This window comes from Oncorhynchus mykiss, chromosome 1 (assembly GCF_013265735.2).
Source record: "Oncorhynchus mykiss isolate Arlee chromosome 1, USDA_OmykA_1.1, whole genome shotgun sequence".
Taxonomy (NCBI): Eukaryota; Metazoa; Chordata; class Actinopteri; order Salmoniformes; family Salmonidae; genus Oncorhynchus; species Oncorhynchus mykiss.
Genome location: NC_048565.1, coordinates 63,630,570 through 63,657,700, shown reverse-complemented (window position 1 = coordinate 63,657,700; position 27,131 = coordinate 63,630,570). Strand labels below are relative to the sequence as shown.

Sequence of the window (27,131 nt, the reverse complement as noted above, 5' to 3'; positions counted from 1 at the left end):
CCTTTCACTGCTAGGGCAGCTTATTGGAAAGATGACGCCGGAAGGGAATGGCTGCCGTTTTATGGGCTCTTAACCAACCGTGCTATTTTTTTATTTTATTTTTTGCATTGTTTGTAACTTATTTTGTACATGATGTTGCTGCTACCATCTCTTATGACCGAAAAGAGCTTCTGGACATCAGAACAGCAATTACTCACCTCGAATTGGACTAATATTTTTTCTTTAATGAGTCGGATGGGAAGGATCTACTCCAAACACCCGAACAGGCCCTCATCCCCATCATTCGCTGGAGAAAGAACAGAGATTTTGCGGAAAGAGATCGAGGTCCCTTGTGAGGATCAGGCGACAAGTGGCTAATCTGCCTTTGCCATCCGTCCTGCTGAAAGCACGTATATCCTACAAATGGGACATTAAAAACTGTAATAGCTTATGTTTCACCGAGTCGTGGCTGAACGACAACATTAATAACATACAGCTGCCGTGTTATACACTATCGGCAGGATAGAACAGCAGTATCTGGTAAGACACAGGGTGGGGGCCTATGCATATTTGTAAACAGCAGCTGGTGCACGATATTGAAGAAAGTCTCGAGATTTTGCTCGCCTGAGGTAGAGTATCTCTTGCTAAACTGTAGACCACACTATCTACCTAGAGAGTTTCTGTATTTTTTGTAGCTGTCTACAAACCACCACAGACCAATGCTGGCACTAAAACCCCACTCCGTGAGCTGTATACAGCCATAAGCAAACAGGAAAATGCTCATCCAGAGGCGGCGCTCCTAGTGAACTTTAATGCAGGGAAACTTAAATCAGTTTCACCTAATTTCTATCAGCATATTAAATGTGCAACCAGAGGGGGGGGGGGGGGGAGGAACCTTTAGACCACCTTTACTCCACACACAGAGATGCGTACATAGCTCTCCCTCGCCCTTCATTTGGCAAAATCTGATTTCTTTACAAGCAAAAATTAAAGCAGGAAGCAGCAGTGACTCGGTCTATAAATCAATCAATAATATAATAATTATTTTAACAAAAATATTTATTTAATTTCTAATCTGTAGAAGCTATGAGAATAGAAAGGTTCAGTACTTTTGAAGCAGATCCACAGATGATGCAATCTCCATTGCGCTCCACACTGTCCTTTCACTCCTGGACAAAAGGAACACCCATGTGAGAATGCTATTCATTGACTACAACTCAGCGTTCAACACCATAGTGCCCTCAAAGCTCATCACGTAGGGGCCTCTGCCAGATGGTAAGGGTAGGTAACAACACATCCGCCACGCTGATCCTCAACACGGAGGCCCCTCAGGGGTGCGTGCTCAGTCCCCTCCTGTATTCCCTGTTCACCCATGACTGCACGAACTGGCATGACTCCAACACCATCATTAAGTTTGCCGATGACACAACAGTGGTAGGCCTGACCACCGACAACGATGAAACAGCCTATAGGGAGGAGGTCAGAGACCTGACCGCGTGGTACAAGGACAACAACCTCTCCCTCAACTTGATCAAGACAAATTAGATGATTGTGGACTACAGGAAAATGAGGGCCGAGCACGCCCCCATTCTCGTCAATGGGGCTGTAGTGGAGCAGGTTGAGAGCTTCATGTTCCTTGGTGTCCCCATAACCAACAAACAAACATGTTCCAAGCACACCAAGACAGTCGTGAAGAGAGCACGACAAAATCTATTCCCCCTTAGGAGACTTAAAAGATTTGGCATGGCTCCTCAGATCCTCAAAAGGTTTTACAGCTACACCATCGAGGGCATCCTGACGGGTTGCATCATTGCTTGGTATGGAAACGGCTTGGCTTCTGACCGCAAGGCACTACAGAGGGTAGTGCGTACAGCCCAGTACATCACCGAGGCCAAGCTTCCTGCCATCCAGGACCTCTATACCAGGCGGTGTCAGAGGAAGGCCCTAAAAATTGTCAAAGACTCCAACCACCCTAGTCATAGACTGTTCTCTCTGCTGTCACACGGCAAGCAGTACCGGGGCGCCAAGTTTAGGTCCAAAAGACTCCTTAACAGCTTCTACCCCCAAACCATAAGACTCCTGAACATCTATCAAATGGCTACCCAGACTATTTGCATTGCCCCCCCTTCTACACTGCTGCTACTCTCTGTTCTTATCTATGCATAGTTACTTTAATAACTCTACCTACATGTACATATTACCTCGATTACCTTAACACCAGTGCCCCCGCACATTGACTATGTACTGGTACCCCCTGTATATAGCCCTGCTATTGTTATTTACTGCTGCTCTTTAATTATTTGTTATTTTTATCACTTACTTTTTTTAGGTATTTTCTTAAAACTGCATTGTTGGTTAAGCGCTTGTAAGTAAGCATTTCACTATAAGGTTGTATTTGGAGCATATGACAAATACATTTTGATTTGGTGCTGGAACGCTAGGCTTTGGATACAAACAGAACAACTCTGCTTTGGATACAAACCGTTTTGGACCACTCAACCCCAGCAGTCAGCTGCTAAGGAGCCACTAAGGATTGTTGTTTTTTTCAAGCTAATTATTGATTGTTTTGTTCTGATTAATTCATTTATGTTGGCCTACTTAATTGTTTTAATTGTGCCTGTGAGGAGTGGGCTTGTTTCAATTATCTGTCTAGATTTCTCATATGATTATTTGTCTGTTGCTGTGTTTTCGTATTGACTGAGTTGTTAAACCCGCTATTTAGTTTGCATTGTTTATGTTGTGTCTAATTACTGTCTGATGTTTCAATTACTTTTCGGTCTGAGCTCTTATAGTCTGCGTTCCGTTTTATTGAATTAGTGTGTTTTGCCTGTTTTTGTCTGTGTTTGTGTTTGTCTAGTGGTCGGTGTGTGGCTGTGATGTTTGTGACTAGCTGTGACTGTTGTTTTGTGTTTACTCTCTCCCTCTGGCTGCTGATGTGCCATATTTAGAGGCTCTAATGAACAGTCTCCATCAAAGCCATGGCAAAGGGCAGCCACCTCACCCCTGAGTGTTTCCAGCTGTATAGCAGAGGAGAGGGAGGCACTGCGGCGTGGTCATGTCGACCTGAACGGCAACCTGCACCACAGTGGACCTGTAGCTTCAGACGCGTGGGAGAGATTTGAGAGACACCAGAGGGCCCTGTCTGCACTCAGAGAAACAGAGACTAGACCTGAACATAAAGATACTGAATCAGAGGAGGGTCAACATCATGTCTGCCCAGGTAGGAAAGGAAATACTGTAACTTTACAACTGTCATCACTGTTAACAATACTTCAATCACTCGTCTCTGTTACCATTACTTCACAACTGAAGGGGGTGTGAGGATGGGGTGCTGTGGGATTATTTAAGATAAGCTTTGAGTCTCCAGAGTGGCGCATCGGTCAAAGGCCTGGGGTTCGATCCTGGGTTTTGGCATAACCAGCCATGACCTGGGAGTCAATCAATCAATTGTATTTATAAAGCCCTTCTTACATCAGCTGATGTCACAAAGTGCTGTACAGAAACCCAGCCTAAAACCCCAAACAGCAAGCAATGCAGGTGTAGATGCACGGTGACTAAGAAAAACTCCCTAGGAAGAAACTTAAGAGGAACCAGGCTGTGAGGGGTGGGCAGTCCTCTTCCGGCAGTGCCGAGTGGAGATTATAACAGAACATGACCAAGATGTTCAAATGTTCATAGATGACCAGAAGGGTCGAATAATAATAATCACAGTGGTTGTAGAGGGTGCAAGAGGTCAGCACCTCAGAAGTAAATGTCAGTTGGCTTTTCATAGCCAATCATTCAGAGCATCTCTACCGCTCCTGCTGTCTGTAGAGAGTTGAAAACAGCAGGTCTGGGACAAGGTAGCACGTCCGGTGAACAGGTCAGGGTTCCATAGCCGCAGGCAGAACAGTTGAAACTGGAGCAGCAGCACGACCAGGTGGACTGGGGACAGCAAGGAGTCATCAGGCCAGGTAGTCCTGAGGCATGGTCCTTGGGCTCAGGTCCTCTGAGAGAAAGAAAGAGAGAATTAGAGAGGATTAGAGAGAGCATACTTAAATTCACACAGGACACCGGATAAGACAGGAGAAATACTCCAGATATAACAGACTGACCCTAGCCCCTCTACACAAACTATTGCAGCATAAATACTGGAGGCTGAGACAGGAGGTATCAGGAGACACTGTGGCCCCATCCGACGATAACCCCGGACAGGGCCAAACAGGCAGGATATAACCCCACCCACTTTGCCAAAGCACAGCCCCCACATCACTAGAGGGATATCTTCAACCACCAATTTACTATCCTGAGACAAGGCCGAGAATAGCCCACTAAGATCTCCCTCATGGCAAGAACCCAACGCGAATCTCATAGGGCACTGCACAATTGGCTCAGTGTCGTCTGATTTAGGGGAGGGCTTTACTTGGCTCATCGCACTCTAGTGACTCCTTGTGGTGGGCCGGGCACCTGCAAGGTGACTACAGTCGTCAGTTGAACGGTGTTTCCTCCGACACATTGGTGCAGCTGGTTTTCGGGTTAAATGTGCGGGTGTAAAGAAGTGTGGCTTGGTGGGTCATGTTTCGGAGGACGCATGACTCGACCTTCGCCTCTCCCGAGCCCGTTGGGGAGTTGCAGCGATGAGATAAGATCGTAATCACAAAATTGGGGAGAACAAAAGGGGTCAAATTACAACAACAAAAATGCTTTGAAGTAGTAGGGTTTTAGATTTGCCAGAGGTGGCACGAGACCAGAGGTGGCAGAGCCGAGTGCTCGGGTTGGGGTGTAGGATTTGTTGAGCATAGCCTGAAGGTAAGGGAGGGGCAGTTCCTCTTGCTTCTCCATTGGATAGTACCATGGTCTTGTGGTGGATGCAACCTTTGACTGGAAGCCAGTGGAGTGTGCAGGGGAGCGGTGTGACATGGGAGAACTTTGGAAGGTTGAACACCAGGTGGGCTGCAGCGTTCCGGATAAGTTGCATGGGTTTGATGGCACAAGCGGGGAGCCTAGCCAACAGCGAGTTGCAGTAGTCCAGACGGGAGATGACAAGTGCCTCAATTAGGACATGCTCCACTTCCTGTGTAAGGTAGAGTCGTACTTTACAAATGTTATAAAGCATGAACCTGCAGGATTGAGTCACTGCTTTGATGTTTGCAGATAACAACAGGGTGTTGTCTAGGGTCACGCCAATGTTCTTTGCACTCTGGAAGGGGGACACCGTGGAGTTGTCAACCACAATGGAGAGGTCTTTGAGTGGCCAGGCCTTTCTCGGGAGGAAGAGCAGGTCTGTCTTGTCGAGGTTGAGCTTGAGGTGGTGGGCCGACATCTAAGCTGAGATATCTGGCAGGCCTGCAGAGATGTGTGTCCCCACCTGAGTGTCAGAAGGGGGGGAAGGAGAAAAGTAGTTGTGTCATCCGCATAGCAATGATAGGAGAGGATATGACAGAGACAAGTATCTTGGTGGATAGAGAGAAGAGGGCCTAGAACCGAGCCCTGGGGGCACCAGCAGTGAGAGGACATGGTGCAGACACAGATCCTCTCCATGTCACCTGGAGCGGCCTGCCAGGTAGGATGCAATCCAAAAAGTGTGTAGAGCCTGAAACGCCCAGCCCTGAGAGGGTGGAGAGGAGGATCTGATGGTTCACAGTGTTGAAGGTAATGGATAGATTTAGGAGGATGAGAACAGGATAGAGATTTAGCTTTGGCAGTGTGGAGAGCCTCCGTTACACAGAGAAGAGCAGTCTGTTGAGTGACTCGTTTTGAAGCCCACCTGGTTAGGGTCAAGAACATTGTTCTGAGTGAGATATCGAAAGAGTTGGTCAGAAACAGCACACTCAAGTTTTTTGGAAAGAAAATAAATAAGGGCTACCGGTCTGTAGTTTTTGACGTCACAGGAGTCAAGTAGGACAGAAATTAATCGAAGGCAGACGTCAGGGCGTTGAAGTCACCAAGTACGAAGAGCGGTAAGCCATCGTCAGGAAATTAGCTTACCAAGGTGTCAAGCTCATTGAGGAACTCTAAGGGCACCTGGTGGGCGATAGATGACAACAATGTTAAGCTTAAGTGGACAAGTGACCGTGACAGCATAGAATTCAAATGAGGAGATGGGCAGGTGAGACAGGAGAAAATAAATACACATTTCCACTTATGAGAAATGATTAACCCTGTGCCACCACTGCGACGACCAGACGCTCTCAACCTGAACTATGAGAGTAAACGTAGTCAGATGAAGAGAGAGTAGCTGGAGTGGCAGTGTTCTCTGTGGTGATCCATGTCTCTGTCAAGTCCAAAAGGTCAAGGGACTGAAGGGCAGCATAGGCTGAGATGAACTAGGTGTTCTTGACCGCAGATCGGCAGTCCCAAACGCTGCCCGAGACCAGGAATTCCACATGGGTTGTGCGCGCAGGGTACACTAAATTAGAAGGGTTGCAGCCAAGGGGTAGGGAGCGTCTGAAAAGCCTACAGGGGGTGGGGGGGGGGGGGGGGGGGGGGGGGGGGGGGGGGGGGGGGGGGGGGGGGCGAACTAGGATAGAAAACACACACATAGTTGCCAAAGCTACAAAATAGCAAATTGAGATTGAGAATAACTAGGTAAAATACTCAAGGGAGACAGTGGTGTGGAGCCTTCCTCTTGTAACACTGCAGAACAACTTGGCAGAACCCTCTCTGTTTCGGCGACAATCTTAGTTTAGCGACGAGACCGCTTCTTACAGCTGCCGCTTTGAAAACAGACGAGACTGAAGTACTAATTGCTAATTGCCTTGCAAAGGTGAAGAGCACACAAGCACACCTCCCGGTACTAATTGCTGATTGCCTAGGAGAGGTGAAACCGCTCCAATACAGCCACTGATTACCAAAACAACAACAGTCACAAATTGCCCTGCCCCTTAATCCTGGTTGATGTGTCAACAATCATCTGCAAGTTAATAGCATTCAGCAGTTCACACACTAAGTAGGCGACTGGGAAGACAGGCAGCACTTAAAGGAGATGGCCCTAGCTAGCAAAAACAAAGACAGTAATTATACTCATAATGTAGATATCAGGAGTCCTCTAGCAATATAATTTAGCACCATTACTTCACAACTGTCATTACAGTTGCCATTACTTCACAACTGTTATCACTGTTACCATGACTTCAAACTGTCATCGCTGTTAGCATTATCATGATAAATGTCTGTGAGATGACGTAGTTAGATGAAGTTGTATACTGTAGCGAGGTGTTGTGACAAATCCAGCAGTTGAATCAAGTTGTTAGGATAATGATTGGCGGTTGGATTAAGTTGTTAAGAGCACAGTTTATTCAAGACGGCTCAAATCACACTGTGATGTTACAATGATCTCCTCAGCTGGAGAGAGTTGTTAATACATACAATTAGCATAATGCACACTCAAACAGACGCCTAAAGACCCATTGGTAACAGACACTGCACACTTGCACACACCTTCAGTTTCACACAAAATACTTTGTGAGATGATAAATCAGAGCAAAAATAGTCTGCTCACACTGGAAGGTGGAGGACGCCTGTGATGCAGAATCAAACAATATAACAAGGTTAGCGTTTAACAGCATACCATACCATAACAGCATACCATATAACACATGTAATAGAGCCTCTCAAATTCTCTGCACACACAGATGTGTGCATGAACACACACACGAACACACATACGGACTACCTGACCCATCCATTTTCTCTCTCTTCCTGCTCTGCCATGTTTCCTGGTCCAGGATTGAGAGCTGCTGAGTGTTTGGTTAAGGGGGCTATGGAGAGTGCCGAGCATCCAGTGGGGGGCGGCGATGAAAGCCCCTCTGAAGCTGACTCTCTATGGGGGACGGACGAGCCACTGAGCGTGGGCCCCCGAGGCCAGATGAGCCCTGACTGCTGTGAGGACATGGAGGACACAGAATTTCTGGTGTCTCAATGTCTCCTCTCCACCAGCTCAGGAGCAGAGGAGTCCAGCCACAGCTACAGCCCAGCCTGGGCCCTGGCCTTCTATGGAGGGGACTGTTTTAGTCAGGATGTGGTGGAATATGCTAGGAACTTGGGACAGCATAGTGAGTCCCCATGCCTGGAGCTGAAAACACAGGTGGGTAACCTGGGAGGAAAAGCTATTGAGCTTAAATATAATAGACTAGCTATGAATGATGACAGACCATACAGATACCATGGTCTCAATGTTTGGAATAGTGCTTTTTTTGTAAATGTGTAAATATATGTGACTCTCATTTTAGAAGACGTGGTAAATGTATACTGTCTGATACTTCAAAGATTCAACATGATTAGTTACTACTTTCTACCAAATGGTGCATAATGAAAAAGTTACATTCATCTGAAATAAACAATAATTCGTTTTTATATCATGATTATGTGAATATCTATTTAAATGCCAGACTAAAATAAAGCGAAATCATGTTTAATGTTTAAGGCAAGTAGTGTCATTGCCTAAAGCTGTTCTAATTCTACTGTTCAACATTCACTTAATGCTCACTATATTCAAAGGACTCCTCTCTCTTTAAAATTGATTTCATCCAGGTAGTGTTTGTTGCATTGCTGCCAATGATGAAGCTGTATTCATTTCATTATGGCATTACGGTAATGCCAATTACATAGGAGTGGCACTTTTGATTAAAAGCATGCACTTTCTATTAGTCTCATTTAAAATGAATGGATTGAATGATGACCTATCATAGTCTGAGCATGCACAAAATAGTATCATTGACATAATTTACTATGAATAATTAACTAATTTACTAATGAATAATTAATTGGTAATTACACTTTCAGTCAAACTCCACGTTTGGATAAGTGCATGCATTTCATGAAAAAGCTATGAGATTATTAGTTAAAACCAAGCAAAACAACATTATTAGCTGAAGCAAATCTGCACATTATCATGATTACGGGCGAATAGGAAGAGAGTTGGAGGTTTTAGGGTAATTGGCACATTATTTTCTCCATATCTATCTACCCTTCGACATAAAAGTCATTATCATGTGTAATAGAATTATGATGGTCTGTCCTCTCTGTATGCTTTGATGGTAATTGTGTACGTTTTTACCTGCTCCTTCAGTGGAATAGTCTGACCTTAATAGACCGACTGCCTTTGAAAAGCAACACATCCCTTTGAAAACGGCCTATGTGGCATCGATATGAGTCCGAAACAGTTATTCTAGTGTCAAAATGTACTACAAAGTGTAAATAGTCAGTCATCAAGTCAGTCTTGTCTAAAATGCGTCACAACAGGTAAATGAAGGTTGGGTTTTGATTTGACGATGTCCATTTGCCCACTAACATGGGGGTGAACAGCGGTGTTGTTTGCTCTCTATCAAATTGCATAGACAGTGAGACAGACCTGCCCGGCAGCTCCGACTTTGTTTACATAAGACAAGTCACACATATATTTACTTCAGAAATAAGAGCACCAAAATCCTTAATGTAAACTTGTGCAACTAAAACATCCTCTGCAAAAACGTCAAAATGAATTACAGATTTCTTGAGTTACATTAGATTCATTTTGGTGATTTTGATGATGTGAAATAGGTTTATGCGTCTACGGTGTCTCATGGAGAAAAAACATAATTAACCAAACGCGGAATCGGTCAGGTAACACACCTCCAAGACTGAAATCTTGTTTTTCGAATGAGCAACATATAAACATGCGTGCTAATCAGCGTGTTCAGTGGCTCTTTAAGAGCCATGGGTCCATATCGGTGTTATATTGTACTCTAAAGCCCTGTTTCCATTGGCACTGAAGTTAACCCGGGTTGGGCTAGTCTTGGATGGCTAGATCGAATTATGTTTCCACCACAGCCTTCAGAAACGAGAAATTATGTCATGTTGCTAGGTAACCAATATGTGACTGCAGCTGGTTTCGCAAATGTTGCTAGCTAGCTTTTAATTCCCTCTAGCCATGCTGTAACTAACATTACCCCATACTCATGCCAGTGAGACTCAGAGCCATGTATTTAGCTTGCTAACATTAGCTAGCTAAACAGTATTGTCACTAGCGTAACAGGCTAGCTAGCTTAATTCCTACCTTGCTTGCCACTGCTTTGGCTATTAGCTAGCTAGCTAACCAAGCAAACCAGACAGGTTTGATATAATGTAGCTAGCTAGCTTTCAATACGACCTGGCCTGCTAAAACTCCTGCTAGCCCACATTAGCTAGCTAACTAGCTTGTTTCAACTCTGATTTGCTAGCTAACGTTAGGTAGCTAGTATTCGAGGGCTGACTGTTCTCATAAAAGTTTGTGTATTGCAAAAATGTATGAAGGGTCCAGCTATGGTGATAATTCGTGTAATGTCTGACTACTGCAGTACTGATTGTCCATGTGCTAGCTACCAGCAACAAGTCCAGACGAGCAAGCTAAAAGTTGTCAGCACCCAGTAGTGATCAGCCGGACTGTGTTAAATATTTAGGAATACATCTGTCAAAAAACCACTTAGTCAGACAACATTTGAATGTCTCCCCTAAAATTAAGAGAACTAAAACTTTATTTAATAATTGGCTACAAAGAGATCTTTCTATACTTGGGAGAGAGAGTCCTTCTGTCCAAGGCAGAGGGACTGTGTCTCGTTTTGTATACACCTCATTATCGTAATGTGTAAATCCAGCTTGTAAATAGATCAATAAGACCTTTCTTGACTTCATCTGGAAAAATAAGTCTCACAAACTAAAAAAATATGTCCTTTCTAACCAAAGAGCTGAAGGCGGTCTAGAAGTGTTGGACTTTGTTGACATAAATAACACTTTCAAGATAAACTGGTTAAAACATGTTTGCTCGATACTGATTCAATATGGTATTTCATTCCAAATCATGTGTTTAATAAATTGGAAGGTCTTCAATTTTTACTGAAATGTAATTATATTCCTGAAAGATTACCTGCTAAATTGGCTAGGTTTCACCAACAAGCTTTACTGGCATGGAAAATATGTTTCCTGCACAATTTTTCCCCTCATAAAGCTCTTTTGTGGAATAATTCAGACATAACTGTAAGGAATAAGTCATTGTTCTACCCCAGCTGGCATGAGAGGAATATTGACTTTGTCCTTGATATTTTCGACAACAAGGGTAATATTTCCAATACCTTTCAGAGAGTTTATTTCTGTGATCAAAGCCATTCCCAGTGGTCTAACTACACTTATGAAAAGTCATCTTAATTTTGGGAATGATCACAAAGTTTATCCAGAACTCAGATTGGAAGGTGTGGGCTTACTTGAGAAATCTTGTTGTAATAAATATATAAGACAAATTCTTCATTCACAAAACCAACTTACACCGAGAGGAAAGTTTTTCTGGAACATGCTTATTCCTGACATTGTCTGGAAAAATGCATGGTTAAGACCTTACAAATACTGTATACCAAACAAAGTTAAGGAAGTGCACTTCAACATTTTGCATAAGATATATCCATGTAATTCTATGATGTCCACATTTGTGGCTATTGACGATATCTGCGTTTTCTGTGAAAAAGGTGAGAATCTGTCTCACTTGTTCTTTGAATGTAAATTTGTGTCCGAATTTTGGGAAAACCTTGCAAAGTACTTATTTACCATTATGAACACTGCCTATATTTTAACATAAAATATATAATATGTTACAATTGCAATGATAACAAAACCACTGAAATGATTGTTATTTTTTTTTATTCTTGTTGCCAAATACTTTATACACAAAAATTCCAAAATTCTATACCAAAATTACCAATTTTTCTGATTGAATTTAATTATCTTATTAAAACACTAACCCCAGTGAATAACAAAAAGAATAACATCTTCATGAATCATTATAAAATATATTTTTCAGAGTGAATATAATTGCACTTAAATGGTTTCTTTTTTGTATTTTATTTATATTTCTGTATGTTTGAGCATTGTTAATACCTGTGTTTGGTTAGCTAGACATGTTTGATGTAGCAATGTAAGTGGATTTTTGTATTATGAATAATAAAAAATAAAAAAGTAGTGATCAGCCAGCCGGTGGTTGCATAGTAACGGCGTCACCAGCCTGAATTCGACTCGAGCTGGCACCGGTTATGAAACTGGGCTGCGCTGGTCTGGGGTTCCCTCAACCCAGCTTGATTTTGAGAATTCCATGCGAGCCAGCTCTAATTTGGCCTTAATTTTAAGTGTCAGTGGAAACGGGGCTTAACAGGCTCGTTGTGTACTGTATATACACCTTTGGGAAAATGGTTAGTAATGGGTTCTTCGGCTATCCCTGCTACGACAATATTTTCACCCAACGAAAAACTAAATCTTTGGGGAAAAGGTTCTACCTGTGAACAAAAAAATAAGGGTTCCTCCAGGGATAGCCAAAGAACTCTTGACAGTTCTAAAGTGTACGATCTGAATGGCTTGGTGTCTACTTTGTTTTATGTATTAAATGTTCTACTTGTAGGAGCTTCAACAGCAGCTTATGATCGAGACGAAGAGTCTGAAAAAGACCAGACATTTCTACCAAAAGCTGCTCCATCAAGAGAGAAAAAACAAACGTACCAATCAATCCCTCATAACTTTTACAATTTCTACTATGGGGTTTATACATAGAGAAATAAACACACCATTTCAATGTGTTTTTCTGCTGAAGGTTCGGATGCTAGATTGATGCTGTCCAAACTCAAAGTCCAGCTTGAGGAGTTGAGGTCCAAAGTGGAGTTTCTAGACTCTATAAAGAAATATCTGGAGGTGCGGACAGGTTGAACATAAATAATCCCCAAATACTAACACAAAGCAGGCATAAAGTGCCTTCGGAAATCATTCAGACCCCTTTACTTTTTCCACATTTTGTTACGTTACAGCCTTCATCTAAAATTGATGAAATAAAACATGTTAGTCTTCAATCTACACACAATACTGTATAATGACAAAGTGAAACTGGTTTTTAGAAATGTTTGCAAATTTATTGCAAATAAAAATGGATACCTTATTTACATAAATATTCAGACCCTTTGCTATGAGACTCGAAATTGAGCTCAGGTGCATCCTGTTTCCATTGATCATCCTTGAGATGTTTCTACAACTTGATTGGAGTCCACCTGTGGTCAATTCAATTTATTGGACATGATTTGGAAAGGCACACACCTGTCTATATTAAGGTCCCACAGTTGACAGTGCATGTCAGAGCAAAAACCAAGCCTTGAGATTGAAGGAAATGTCCATAGAGCGCAGAGAGGATTGTGTCGAGGCACAGCCAAACTGAGCAATTGGGGGAGAAGGGCCTTGGTCAGGGAGGTGACGAAGACAGAGTTCCCCTGTGGAGAAGGTCAACCATCTCTGCAGCACTCCACAAATCAGGCCTTTATGGAAGTGACCAGACAGAAGCCACTCCCCAGTAAAAGGCAAATGACAGCCCGCTTGGAGTTTGCCAAAAGGTACCTGAAGACTCTCAGACCATGAGAAACAGGATTCTTTGGTCTGATGAAACCAAGATTGAAGTCTTTGGTCTGACTGTCAAGTATCAGGTCTGGAGGAAACCTGGCACCATCCCAATGGTGAAGCATGGTGGTGGCAGCATCATGCTGTGGGGATGTTTTTCAGCGGCAGGGACTGGGAGACTAGTCAGGATTGAGAGAAAGATGAATGGAGCAAAGTACAGAGAGAATCTTGATTAAAAGCTGCTCCAGAGTGCTCAGTACCTCAGACAGGGGTCAAGGTTCACCTTCCCACAGGAAAACAACCCTAAGCGCACAGCCATGACAACGCATGAGTGGCTTCCTGACACGTCTCTGAATGTCCTTGAGTGGCCCAGCCATTGCATGGACTTAAATCCGATCAAACATCTTTTGAAGAGACCTGAAAATAGCTGTGCAGCGACGCTTCCCATCCAACCTGACAGATCTTGAGAGGATCTGCTGAGAAAAATGGGAGAAACTCCCATAATACAGGTGTGCCAAGCTTTTAGCGTCATACCCAAGAAGACTCAAGGCCAAAGGTGCTTTAACAAAGTAATGTGTGGATGTGGATAAAGTCAAGGGGTCTGAATACTTTCTGAATTGCACTGTACACTCCATATCGCGGATTGTTTGTTGGTTCTGATTGGTTGTTGGTTCAAATCATTGATTGGTTACTGGTTCTGATGGGTTGTGGTTCATATCTCTGCCTGGTTGTTTTGGTCAGGTTCTGAGTGTGGATCAATGGGGTGTGGATGTGTCCCTCCTTCCCTCCCTGGCAGCCTCTGATCCAGGGAGCCCTCTGGATCTCCAGCCCTCAGAGGAGCCTGCCGTGTTGGAATTGGTGTCTTTGTCTGGGGCAGGGACAGGGAAGAGCAGCCTGCAGGCCGCCACACCCCTGGATTTCATGTCCTACCTCTATGCCAGGTAACACTAACTATATAACAGGTTACTGTAAAAGGTTTAGGTTAAAATAAAACATGAACTATTAAACCCATGAGTGTGATTAACAGTGTATTAGCAAGTATGGTTTAAATCAGAGCTTCCCTATTCCTGTTCTGGAGGGCCGAAACACTTCTGTTTTTTGTTTCTACCTTGTATTTAATTACACTTACCTGGTGTCCCAAGTCTGAATCAGTCCCTGATTGAAAAGGGTGAAAACCAGAGGTGTTTTGGCCCTCCAGGACCGGAATTGTAGCCTCGCAAAGCCGCCTTATCCTGCAAGCTTACGTAAAATGTTGCACGGATATCGTTTTATGTAAGCTTGCAGGGTCAGTTGGCTTTGAGGCTGCTGGAAGTGGGCAGCCCTGTTTTGAATGGTGGCCCTCTAGTGGCCAATGTGTTAAACTGAGCATCACAGTTTACTGTCCATCATCATGCCTTTGATTGCTGAGAAAATGTAACATTTAATTTATACCTACGTAGGGCACAATAAGACATGTCTGTTTTATTTATATCTGTGTTCAAATGTGTTTCACTGATTTGTCCTAATTCGTTTAGACCTGTTGTGGGGTGCAATCGCTTAGATATTGCGTTCAACAGATACCAAACTGAACTCTTTTCTAACTCCTCCTCTGACAGAAATGCTCCACTGGAGGGTTATATCCAACAGTTCCTGTACACTTACCGCTATTTCTGTACCCCTCAAGAACTCCTTCAGTTCCTGATGGGCAAATTCACCAGTGTAGCAGCAGGGTATGTAGGCTACTATCGCCGAAATGGAAACGGACATAAAACAAAATAGATTTTCATGCTCTTTGGATGGTGGCCTGACACCCTGTGTTTGCTTAGAAATATAATTGGAATGTCCATTCTAGTCATTGTGTTTCTTTGGTTTTGATTCTGTGGAATTAATGTCTGGTCTAATAATTGTCTATGGTAAAATGCTAATTGAAGAAAATAATAAGAAAATGTTTGGCCACTTGTAAAATAAAAATGAAGCCAAATTGGCGCTACTACTATAACTGTCTATCATAAATAGCTGCTGGAAAATGTGGCGAAACAGCATTTTCCCCAGGACTTTAGAATCAGCAGCATCTACCGGGCCAATAACTTCTCAGCACATTTCTGCTTCTTAGTTCAAAATTAACCTGCCATTGTAAACTATTGAAGACTACACGCAGAAAAGTCGTGCTATTTGTATTTGAGCAATATGATTGGCCGTTCACTCAAGAATCACTAGGCTTTTGAACCTGTAGTGCCACCTCTGCTTCCATAACTTTAGATTAAGGTCAAATAAGAAAACTGTTAACATGGGCTTGTTTAAAACAAGGATCACATTTTTGCACAACTATAATTATGTTGGCATGAATGCTGCCTTTGAAAATGAGCTACATTCTAACATACTTTTCTTATTCATTATTACTTCATGAAAATTTGACAAAATGGTTTAACATTGATAACATAATTCAAAACCAGTAAGCTGCGATTGGGATAAGTCCAACATTCTTCCAGCATGTTTATGAATGTGTTACTTGAGTGTATGAATCCAGAATGGAAGTCCTTTGTTGCAATAACTGATATTATCAGTTTGATTGAATAGGGCCATTCAATTTGCCAGCTTTTCCATTCCTTTCCATTGTTTCCTGCAATACTCTGACTACATCATCATTCAAATTAAATAAAAATGTATTTGTATAGGATTTTTGACAAAAGGAAATTCATAACACATGAATTTCTGAAACCCACAGAAATCATTTGCTTTCCTAACAGTGTTATCCATATTCTGCCTTTTTGTTCCCATCTCCTGAGAGAAGATCGCTCTGCCTTCATTTAAATTCTTCTATACATTTTATTTCCTGTTTTCTTTGTGGGCAAACAGTATATGCCTGTTCAGGGTCCCCTTGCGATGGAAGCGTTTCCCACAATCACATGATTTCTCTCCTGTGTGACACTTTATATGCATTTTCAGGTATTTTATTTAACCTTTATTTAACTAGACAAGTCAGTTAAGAACAAATTCTTATTTACAATGACAGCCTACCGGGGAACAGTGGGTTAACTGCCTTGTTCAGGGGCAGAACGACAGATTTTACCATGTCAGCTCGGGGATTCGATCCAGCCAACCTTTTGGTTACTGGCTATCTGCCGCCCCATTAGGGACTCCTTGCGAGTGAAGCTTTTGCCACAGTGACCGCAGCTAAATGTTTTCTCCCCTGTGAGTCATATGTTTTGTTAAGTTTCCCACATACTTTTTTTTCTCGACGTGAATCCTCAAGTGTGTCTTCAGCCTACCAATCACACGGAAGCATTTGCTAGTCAGTCAACTCAGCGGTCAGTTTTTTTTTAACGTGGTGCCGGGTTTTCTCAATGGTGTTTCTGTACACAGTGGAAGGTTGGGATCTAATGGTAGTTGATGTCAAGTCCTACTCGGTCGCTACTTACGACTGAGCTGTGACTGGAGGCATTGTTTTTGATTATCTGAAGGGTCACAGAGAATGTGGAGACCCATTGGGTGGGTCACGGTGCGAAAAGGTTTGCGATCCAATGGCTTAGTCACTCTGGGTCATCCTGATCACATTCCCTTTTCACACAGGCAGAAGTGAAATTGAGTCTTTGGTGTAAACATAAAAAAAAAATCCCTTGAAGCTGCTCTTCCTGCTGACTGGTCCTGAGTTCCTCCTGTTTCTCCTTAATCTGTGTGGGCTATGTGTCCTCCTACACGAGACTGGGTCCTGCTCACAGTGCTGCTGCTCAGGGGTAACCCCGTTGGAGACAGCAAGAGAGAACCAGAGGGAGTCTATTATACAACGTTTTATCTCCGGTCTGATCTGCAACAGTCTCCGCAGCTGGTCATTCTCCTCTTTAGATCAGGAAATCTACTCCTGGTACTCTGCTACCACTTTCTCTACTACTGCAAGAATCTCTATGGCAACCGCCGATAACAAACGCTCATTCAGAAACATGCTCGGAGACTGGATTTTAGCCATTTTGAGTGGACCCTTGAGTACTCGAGGGTCAATGGATCTTAAGTTCACACGAGAATGTTGAAAATCAAGACAAACCTGTCTCCAATTCTAGTTCTGTGTTTTCCTCTTCTTTTGTTTTTCATCAGTTGTAAAGCCCAGAAAGAACAACAGCAGCGCCAGCTGGATGGGTGTCTGTTCTGGGGTAGATGAGAACAAAAATGTGGATTGAGAAATGTTGTTCTAGAGCGGGGGTGTCTAACTTATTCCGTGGAGTGCCTAGTGTCTGATTGTTTTGGGTTTTCCTTTTTTTTTCTTCAGATTTTTGGTTTTCCCTTTCAATTAAGATCTAGATAACCAGGTGAGGAGAGTTACTTACTAATTAGTGACCTCAATTCATCAATCTAGTACAAGGGAGGAGCAAAAACCTTCAGACAATCGGTCCTCCATGGAATGAGTTTGACAGGTGCTCTAGAGGAAGTTGGGTTCTGGGCTGGGATAGATAGCTGGAGGGAGTTGCAGACTCATGTCTAGCACACAGAGGGAGATGGAGTACAGACATATGTTTCTTTTTCCCCCTACAGTAGAGTTGGTCTCAAAACATGTAATCTTGTCACGACAAATCTAAGCCCAGGCCTGAATCACTTCTCAGAATGTCAGGCCTGACTCGGGCAGAAAATCAACTCTATTTTCAGGGGAATTCTGAAAAGTAGCTAGCCAGAATTAATGTTACTCTTTTGTAATAATGACAGCTTTTGTAACACCCCCCTCACCCACTATGTCTGATCTTAAAATACTTTAGGCTTGGATATAGCTCATTTTAAAGATAATCTATGTAAGTAGAATGTCCGGTCTAGATATTCTATCTCTGTGCTTCTGTGTGATCTTCACATTCCTTTTTCTACCAGAGGTGATCCAGATGTGTCAGGGGACAGTGCTAAGGTGTACCACCGGAGTCTGGACGTGCTGCAAACCTGGCTGACTGACTACATAATGGTGGACTTCAGCCCCAAGTCCAGCCTGCTGATGACCCTGGAAAACTTCCTCACCACTGAAGTAATTACAGAGCTGATCAATCATCAATTAATCACAAAAAAGCTAAAAACCGGTCACTCAAGAAATTAATCATCGGATTAATGTCTCAACTGGGCCGGCAGGAAGCATAGCGGTTACGAGCGTTGGGCCAGTAACCAAAAGGTTGCTGGTTTGCTTGTCCGAGCCAACTAGGTGAAAAATCTGTCTGTGCCCTTGAGCAAGGCACTTAATCCTAATTGCTCTGGATAAGAGCATCTGCTAAATTATGTAAATGTCATCTAATTAGCGAAATCTGTAGCAGTGTTGTTGCTCTTGTCTATTTTTCAGTGTTTAGCCATGCAATACTCTGAAGGAGGGTTTTTGTAATGATCTGGTTCTTATTTAGGTGTCTCCGTTAGACAGTAGAGGAGAGAGACTTTTGACCACTCTACAGAGGTCTCCCAGGAAGAGGTGGAGCCAAGGCTGTGGGAGCCCAATCAGCATGCAGGAGGATGATGATGATGCACTGTCTGTCCATACCTCATGCAGAAAATCAGCTATTGAGTACTCTGGAAGGAAGGTCCATAAAAGGATTATAATGAGTGTACTATTATGTTGTTGATGTTGTTTTTCTTGCCAGAAAAGAAAATGGTTGGTTCAAAGTAGTGAAAGTTTGTCTGACTCAAAAATAAGCCATTTACACAATGTATTTCAACTGATGGGGACCATCAGAGCTGCGTTGTATTCATTACGTGAATACTATGTTGCATTAGCATCAAACATTGGCACCAAACGGAAGAAAAGAGACTGAATAAAGGAGGGACTACCTGGACTTGTCCAATAAGAACCACAGTGTGTGCCCTAATCAATGCAGCGACGGTATATACAGTACCTTCAGAAAGTATTCATACCCCTTAACTCATTCCACATTTTGTTGTGTTACAGTCTGAATTCAAAATGGATTAAATATATATTTTTCTCTCACCCATCGAGACAAAATACCCACATAATGACCAAATGAAAACATGTTTTTAGAAATGTTTGCAAATGTATTGAAAATGACATACCGAGATATCTATTTTAAGTATTCACATTTACAGAAGTATTCAATACATGTTAGAATCATCTTTGGCAGCGATTACAGCTGTGACTCTTTCTTGGTAAGAGCTTTGCACACCTAGATTGTACAATATTTGCACATTGTTCTTTATCAAATTATTTAAGCTCTGTGTAGTTGGTTGTTAATTATTGCTAGACAGCCATTTTCAAGTCTTGCCTTAGATTTTTAAGGCCGATTTTAAGTCTAAACTGGAACTGGGCCACTCAGGAACATTCAGTTTCGTCTTGGTAAACAACTCCAGTGTATATTTGGCCTTGTGTTTTAGATTATTGTCCTGCTGAAAGGTACATTTGTCGCCCAGTGTCTGTTGGAAAGCAGACTGAACCAGGTTTTCCTCTTGGATTTTGCCTGTGCTTAGCTCTATTCCATTTAATTTTATCCAGCAAAAAACTCCCTCTTCCTTGCCGATAACAAGCATACCCATAACATGATGCAGCCACCACCATGCTTGAAAATATGAAGAGTGGTACTCAGTGATGTGTTGTTGGATTTGCCCCCAGACATAACACTTTGTATTCAGGACATAAAGTACATTTCATTGTCCCATTTAAAAATTTAAAATAAAAGTTTTACTTTAGTGCCTTACTGCAAAATGCATGTTCTGGAATATTTTTTATTTTGTACAGGTTTCCTTTTCGCTCTGTCATTTAGGTTAGTATTGTGGAGTAGCTATAATGTTTTTGATCGATCATCATTTTTCTCCTATCACAGCCATTAAACTCTGTAACTGTTTTAAAGTCACCATTTGCCAAATGGTAAAATCCCTGAGCGGATTCCTTTCTCTCTGTCAACTGCCTTAGTAAGGATGCCTGTATCTTTGTAGTGACTGTTGTGTATTGATACACCATCCAAAGTGTAATTAATAACTTGTCCATGCTCAAAGGGCTATTCAGTGTCGCTTTGGATTTTGTTACCCAATTGGTGCCCTTCTTTGCGAAACGTTGGTTGACTGTGTTTGAAGTTCACTGCTCGACTGAGGGACCTTACAATTATCTGTATGTGTGGGCTACAGAGATGAGGTAGTCATTCAACAGTCATGTTCAACACTATTACTGCACATGCAACGTATCATGTGACTTGTTAAACATATTTACTCCTGAACATAATTAGGCTTGCCATAACAAAGGGGTTGAATACTTATTGACTCAAGACATTTAAACTTTTCATTTTTCATTAATTTGTAAAAATGTCTGAAAACATAATTCCACTTTGACATTATGGGGTATTGTGTGTAGGCCAGTGACACTAAATGTAATCCATTTTAAATTGAGGCTGTAACACAACAAAATGGGGGAAAAGTCTAATCATTTCTGAAGGCACTGTATGTATTCAAATCAAGAACTTTTCTAAGTTGATGTATCTCTGTAGAGCTTCCAGTGGAGGATATCCAGGGTGGTTGAGCCCCAGTCGACCCAGCCTAAAGACAAGGCCTACTCCATAGCAGCAGCCCTGCCCCGGCCCTACTACACCTCCCTTATGGATGACATCTCCAGTGCCTGCCTCAGAAGCGAAGAGAGACACCCCTTTAGTCAGAGTGAACACAGCGCCCAACACACTGCACAGCAACTCACTCTACTACAGCAGGTACACACGAATGCACGCACACACTGACATGCACACATGCACAGCCCACCAAATCATCCTGCTGCAACATATGCACAGACATGCAATTTCTACCTCTCTCATGCATTCACACTCACCCACAAACATTGTCATTTATAAACACCAGGGGGAGACAAATCACTCCTTTCCTTATTTTAAAACCGATTCACAGACCTGCAATTATATATTTTTTACATTTACATTTGAGTCATTTAGCAGATAAATGTGTCAAATAAGCTTTTGGTTTGAATTTTTTTTCTCCAAATGCAGGAAATGTTTCAAGGCTGTCACCCAATTCATTTCCTCAACTCTAAATTTCAAGGAGTCAGGGACAAAGCTGTTTGTGTCACCAAGTGAGTAAATATTCCCTGCGCTCCAAATAATTTCAGTGGCTTTTCAGTCAAATTTGTTTGAAGTACCAAATGAGTACACCAGAATGCATAATCTGAACACATTATCACTTGCTAGATAATGAGCCATTTGTTCCAGTCAGCCATTGCATCCCTGACAATTTGTGACAAAATAAACCATTCATTTTACAGCCCAGTCTCTCGTCTGACTGCCTGTCTTCTGCCACAGACATGCGTCACACTCTGTTCCTCCAGTAGAGGGCAGCAGTCTATTTGTTCACGAAGGGACTCCACAGGACAGCCACCTCCAACAGCTACTGAGATATGCTGACAGCGTCTCCAATTGGGTCTCTGCAGATCTCGTCATCTGTGATTCGATAAAGGTGAGATCTGCTAGTAACGAGGCTTCAACTCTGTTGGACAGTACGGTGTGATATCTATATCGACATGCATCATTCATTCATTGAACACACACACACATCATTTATTTTCATTCACAGTCAGTCGTTGCCCATTGAATCTAATTACGTGAGAGCCATCAGATGCACTTATATGATGTGTTCTTTGTTTTCTATAACGGTTTGTGTTTCTTCACCTGCATTGCTTGCTGTTTGGGGTTTTAGGCTGGGTTTCTGTACAGCACTTTGAGATATCAGCTGATGTACGAAGGGCTATATAAAATAAATTTGATTGATTGATTGATTGATTGTGTGAATGCATGACCATCGGATCTCTCTTCTTCTTTTCTTGCTGCAGATCCAAGCGGCTTTGCTCACCAAGTTTCTCCTAATTGCCAAACACTGCTATGAATCAAGAGACTTTGCCACAGCAATGCAGGTCCTTGGAGGCCTGGAGAATGTGATTGTCAGGCAATTACCGGTAAGTCTGCGTGCCTGCATTTGAAACGCCACTCTATTCCCTACATACATACTATTCCCTACTTCGGACCAGAGCCATTTTCGGAATCACCCCATGGAAAAAAAGAATAAGAATTCTACACAGACAGGTGGAACGTTTGTAAAGTAACGTACCTCTTAGGCCCTTAATGAAGGGAAATGTCTCTTTTACTCTGCTGTTATGGAAGCCAGAACATCAGAATTTGTGTTGAAACAAGACGTAGGAGGATGTAACGGCACCGAAAATGGGTGCTTACCCCGTGAAGTGCAACAGAAACGTCCCGTTTTAATTGTGTAAGTGTAACAACTGAAATGGATGTATTCTTGTTGTTTCTCCGTGTTCTAATAATATTCTACCTGTTCTAGTTAATGCTGAACTTTTAAGGGAGCAAAGCTTCTGTAAGTGTGAGACAGATTTATTGGTTCTTGCTAAATGAAACACCTCTTCTCTTGCCGATAGGCTTGGAAACATCTGTCTACCAAGGTGTGTGAGGTCCTTGAGGATCTGCGAGCCGTGCAGGTGAGGCGGGATTTTGCTCAACTTTACAGTTTATTTTTTTCATGAAATCAATGTTATAAATCAATGGAAGAGTAAGACATCTGTTTGTGAATGCTCTTTCTCTCTCTCACTCACTCTATTTCCCTCTCTCCCCTCCCCTTCCCTTTTTGTCAGGTCTTTCTGAAGAGTGATAACCTGTGTCTGATGGGAGGAGAGCATGTGAGGAGGAGACCCACCCTCCCTGCTGTCCACATCCTGGCCATGCACATCCAGCAGCTGGAGATAGGAGCCTTCACTCTGACCAGTGGCGCCTACAAGTGGCCAAAACTCAGGTGAATGAACGTAATGCAATTTCTCAGGGCCGGTTTCCTGGACATAGATTAAGTCGTGGACTAAAAAGGATGTTTTAAGGAGAATCTGAATGGCGTATTTGAAAGTGGGTTTAAATCAAGGACTAGGCTTATTTAGGGTCCGGGAAACCGGCACCTGGGCCTGTATTCACAAACTGTCTCAGAGTAGGAGTGGTGACTTAGGATCAGTGTAGCCTTTTAGATCATAATGAATAAGATGATATGGACAGGGAAAATGTGATCCTAGATTCACATGCTTTGTGAATACATGCCTAGGACTATGTTTAATCTGGGTCTAGAAAATCTTGTAGCCTACACAAGGCCAAAACACTCAAAATACTTGCCAATAGCATTTATTTGCATGTATCTACATTTGAGATTCATTTTGGTCACCTTTGCACTGACAGGGATATCAACCTGACACTCATTGATAAACGGCATAAACTTGAGATTAACTTTCTCCCTCGATGTAACGAAGTGGGCCAAATTGCCATCAAACAAGTTTCCCTGTGTCCTTCTACCCACTCAAATATGGCGGCCAGATGCTGGGTTCACAGAAAGTCGCGGCTGACGATAATGACACAGCTGCTTATTCTGTGGCAGTCGTGTACGATTTGGGTTCCTCTACTAAAGCTAGCACACAGCCAGATGGTGTATCGGGGATAGGGTGTGATATTAGGAGATGTGGCACACCAGGTGCTCCGAGACGCATCGATGTTGACAGATGCTGTGGTCATAAGGGTCACGGTGAGAGGCCGCATCACAGCTGGTTATGATAGACCCTAGGTTCCCCGACTACTCTGGAAATCAGGTCACTTACTGTACTGTATATGGTGCAAGTGTTCAGTAAAGTGGTGGGAAACTGTTTGTGTTTCTGCCGCAGATGAACAATAGCAAACTCCTTTTTCTCCTTTTTACTCTCTCTGTCTGTCTTGTTCTCCATCTCCATGGCGGCCCCAACTTTTACCGCGGCATTTGTCCTAATTTTCTGTACTTTCTTGTCACCCCTCTTTGCCGCTTTATCTGCTTCTTTCACTCTCTCTCACTCTCACTCTCTCTCTCACTCTCTCACTCACTCTCTCTCTCTCTCTCACTCTCTCACTCTACTCTCTCACTCTCTACTCTCTCACTCTCTACTCTCTCTCACTCTCTACTCTCTCTCACTCTCTCTCTCTCTCTCTCTCTCACTCACTCACTCACTCACTCACTCACTCACTCACTCACTCACTCACTCTCCAGAACCATAGCCAAGGTGGTGAGTCAGGTGCATGCATTCCAGGAGACGGTGTACTCCTTCACTCCTGACCCGGGGCTGCAGGCCTACATCAGACTAAGAATAGCCCACCTCAGTGGCTGTGACATTCCCCTGCTGGCTGCAGACAACGAGGCCAACTTCCACCACAACCCCACTGACCGACACACCCGCAGGATCCAGGACACACTGAAGAGGGTGAAGGCCACCTTTCAGTGACCCCCATCCTTGCTAATCTAGGATCAATTTGGTTTATTAAGTCATAATGAATATGATTATATGGACAGAGAGGACCTATTCCTAGCCCAGGTCAGACAACTACTCAACAGACTTTGAACCCTCCACACCCCACTGGGTTCCTATAGTAGCAGGGACTGGGTGGGTGTCTGGGAAAAACTGTTCTTTTTTCTCTGTTTATTGGTAATATATATTTTTTGTAAGAATCCAGCTCAACCTCCCACATTGCACCCCATAGCCTGACAACCCACAGCACACATCCAACTCCTTGATTGTCTCCAAAGCGGACTCCAATGTCAAGTGAAACTTTGGAATGTTTTTTTTATTTTTTATATTGGGATGAGGAGAGTAGAAAACAGTATGGGACTTTTAAAAATCCTTCTGGTGGAGGCATATGATGCTTGCGTTTCTCTTACACAAATTTTGATTGCTCGTCTCCGAGACAACATAATGATGATAATGTGCAACAATGTTTCATGATGAGTTGACGTAATGTCTTTAGTTCACTAAGTGTACTATGCTAAATTAGATATTTTGATACAACCACAGATAGCTAATGACCATTTTCATCCCTCCGGAGCACCATTTTAAATACATTGACAATGGTTATTTGACATGATAATTACAGCATTTCAAGATACAAGAGAAATATCAAAATCATGATGTATTGTGCCATTATGACAAAATGATTTCAAATACCTGAATAATTGCTATAGTTCCACACACTAAGTGTTGTTTTCTTTTTAAACAAACGTTAATGTTGCAATGTAACTATGGTGTATAGAGGCTACAAAGTCTTGCATGATCATACTTGCAAAGGAGAAATTAGATAATTTTCTAAACATGTGATTTGCAAACTAATTGAAACAACTGCAATAAATGTTTTAATAGATTGAGTTTGCTACACATTTTAAGCATGGTATGCTACCTTCTTGTCCCTGGTTGATTAATGCTAAAACATCATGAAATGTTCTGTCTCTCTTTCAGTTCAAAAAAAAATAGATCAACATACATGCATGTGGCAAAACAGAAACATAAACATTGGCATAATCATACTACCATATTTAGCACATTGATATCTTGTTAAGTTAATTGTCGTTTTAAATGGTGTATTGAATATGAGAATGAAGTGCTGTACTTACAATTAATGTATGTCTCCTAGCACTATTTCAAGCATCTAAAAACGCAAAGTAAATTACCTTGTAATCTTTCATGTTTCAGAGTCTGATGTAAATGTGCTAAATATGTTAGTTTATGCCAAATGCCTCTTTTGTTTGGTGTTTTCCCACATATGGTCATATATTTTCTGACTGAAAGAAAAGTTCATGATTTTTATATAATTCATCAACCAGGGGACGAGAATGTAGCCCACCATGCTTAAAAATGAGAAGCAAACTCAATCTATGAAAATATGTATTGTATCTTACTTGTGTTTTTGTATGGATTTATAGCAACACCACAAACAAACAAAAACAACCTGATCGCTGAGGATCGGAAAGCATGCGTCAGTGGCAGGCTCATTGTGTGTGGAGATGTTATAGTTGTGCGTCCAATTTGTCTCCGACTACTAAGGACGTTGCCACAGAGGCGAGGAAATATGCTCTGTATGGAAGCGACTTCCCCCGGCGGCGTCCCGTGAGGACCGGACAGCTTCCATTGTTATCTGACGGGATCAGGGCACCTCTTCAAAGCACTCGAGATAAAGGGTCGTAATTGGGAGGCTGAGAAGCAATAGTCAGATCATCGATAAAGGAGACATTCAATATATCCTTATCTGCATTGTCATAGCTAAGCGATAATTTTAGGGGTATTGTCCCGTAGCTGCTGGGGGTCTTCCATCTGAAGAGACTGAAACACGTGAAGGGCTTCGTATACAGAGAGAAGGGACACCTGGCGACATTGGCCTGGTTGGATCATTTGGGTTGACATTATTTCTTCAACTTTCCATTTCTAGATGTTTTTGACATTCTTTCTGGCGAACATCTGGCTGGAATGCAATTTTGAACAGGCCTCTTTGGGGATATTTTACGCATGTGTAAGCTATGCAAAACCACATGTACTGTAGCCATTGTAGGCGTTTTTCAGACTTTTTTAGAGCTTGCTCTCCATTATTTACATTACAATCAAACCTAATTGTGTTGCTACTGTAATACCTTTGATCTGTAATGTTTAAACCGACTGCGCCAAATGCTGTCTGTTGGGCCAGTGGCGCCAGTGCTCACCGGGGTATCGAAGAGGTGTTAATGCTAAACCATTAGAGTAGTATTTTACTTGCCTTTGCTTTACATTTGATTTTAGTGTTGTGGAAGGGGCTTAGAAAGGAATGATGTAAATGACCAGACTGCAATGTTGTGTAAAATCATTTAAATAATTAATATCAGAGTGGTCAACTATAAAGGATGATAAAATATAATTCCATTCCCATAAAATCATAGAGGCCACAGTGATTGCCTGAAATGTATGTGTACGAACCCACGACCGGCTTTAAACGTTTCAATCAGGTGGGGTGCAGAACTCCACTTTTGGTTTAGTTTAATAAAATATATTGTTGCAAAAGCTT

General features: G+C 42.4%; 2 protein-coding genes across 4 annotated transcripts in view; both read left to right on the top strand.

Annotated features, from left to right (window-relative positions):
* The window catches only part of LOC110526802 (kinase non-catalytic C-lobe domain-containing protein 1), a 24,663-nt gene extending 21,513 nt beyond the window's left edge, over nt 1-3,150 (top strand). For 2 of the 3 annotated variants that reach the window (XM_021608003.2, XM_021607996.2), the window contains one exon: nt 2,928-3,064. In XM_021608003.2, the coding sequence (XP_021463678.2) occupies nt 2,928-2,986 (59 nt within the window). In that variant the 3' untranslated portion in view covers nt 2,987-3,064. Of the gene's footprint in view, nt 1-2,927 lie in introns of all 3 variants that reach the window. The other variant, XM_021608008.2, reaches the window with a different exon arrangement.
* On the top strand, nt 3,065-27,131 carry LOC110532553 (kinase non-catalytic C-lobe domain-containing protein 1). Its single transcript, XM_036982654.1, has 15 exons — nt 3,065-3,199; nt 7,686-8,044; nt 12,356-12,449; nt 12,545-12,642; nt 14,074-14,273; nt 14,928-15,041; nt 18,160-18,307; nt 18,672-18,845; nt 20,754-20,969; nt 21,258-21,340; nt 21,567-21,720; nt 22,094-22,216; nt 22,694-22,753; nt 22,907-23,064; nt 24,322-27,131. Exons 2-15 carry the CDS (start codon nt 7,721-7,723, stop codon nt 24,551-24,553), a joined length of 2,178 nt encoding a protein of 725 aa, XP_036838549.1. The 5' UTR covers nt 3,065-3,199; nt 7,686-7,720; the 3' UTR covers nt 24,554-27,131.

Coding starts and splice junctions, on each gene's coding strand:
- LOC110532553 (XM_036982654.1), top strand. CDS start 7,721: ATGGAGAGTGCCGAGCATCCAGTGGGGGGCGGCGATGAAAGCCCCTCT. Junction 12,643..14,073: donor CTATAAAGAAATATCTGGAG/GTGCGGACAGGT, acceptor TGTTTTGGTCAG/GTTCTGAGTGTGGATCAATG. Junction 23,065..24,321: donor TACAAGTGGCCAAAACTCAG/GTGAATGAACGT, acceptor CTCACTCTCCAG/AACCATAGCCAAGGTGGTGA.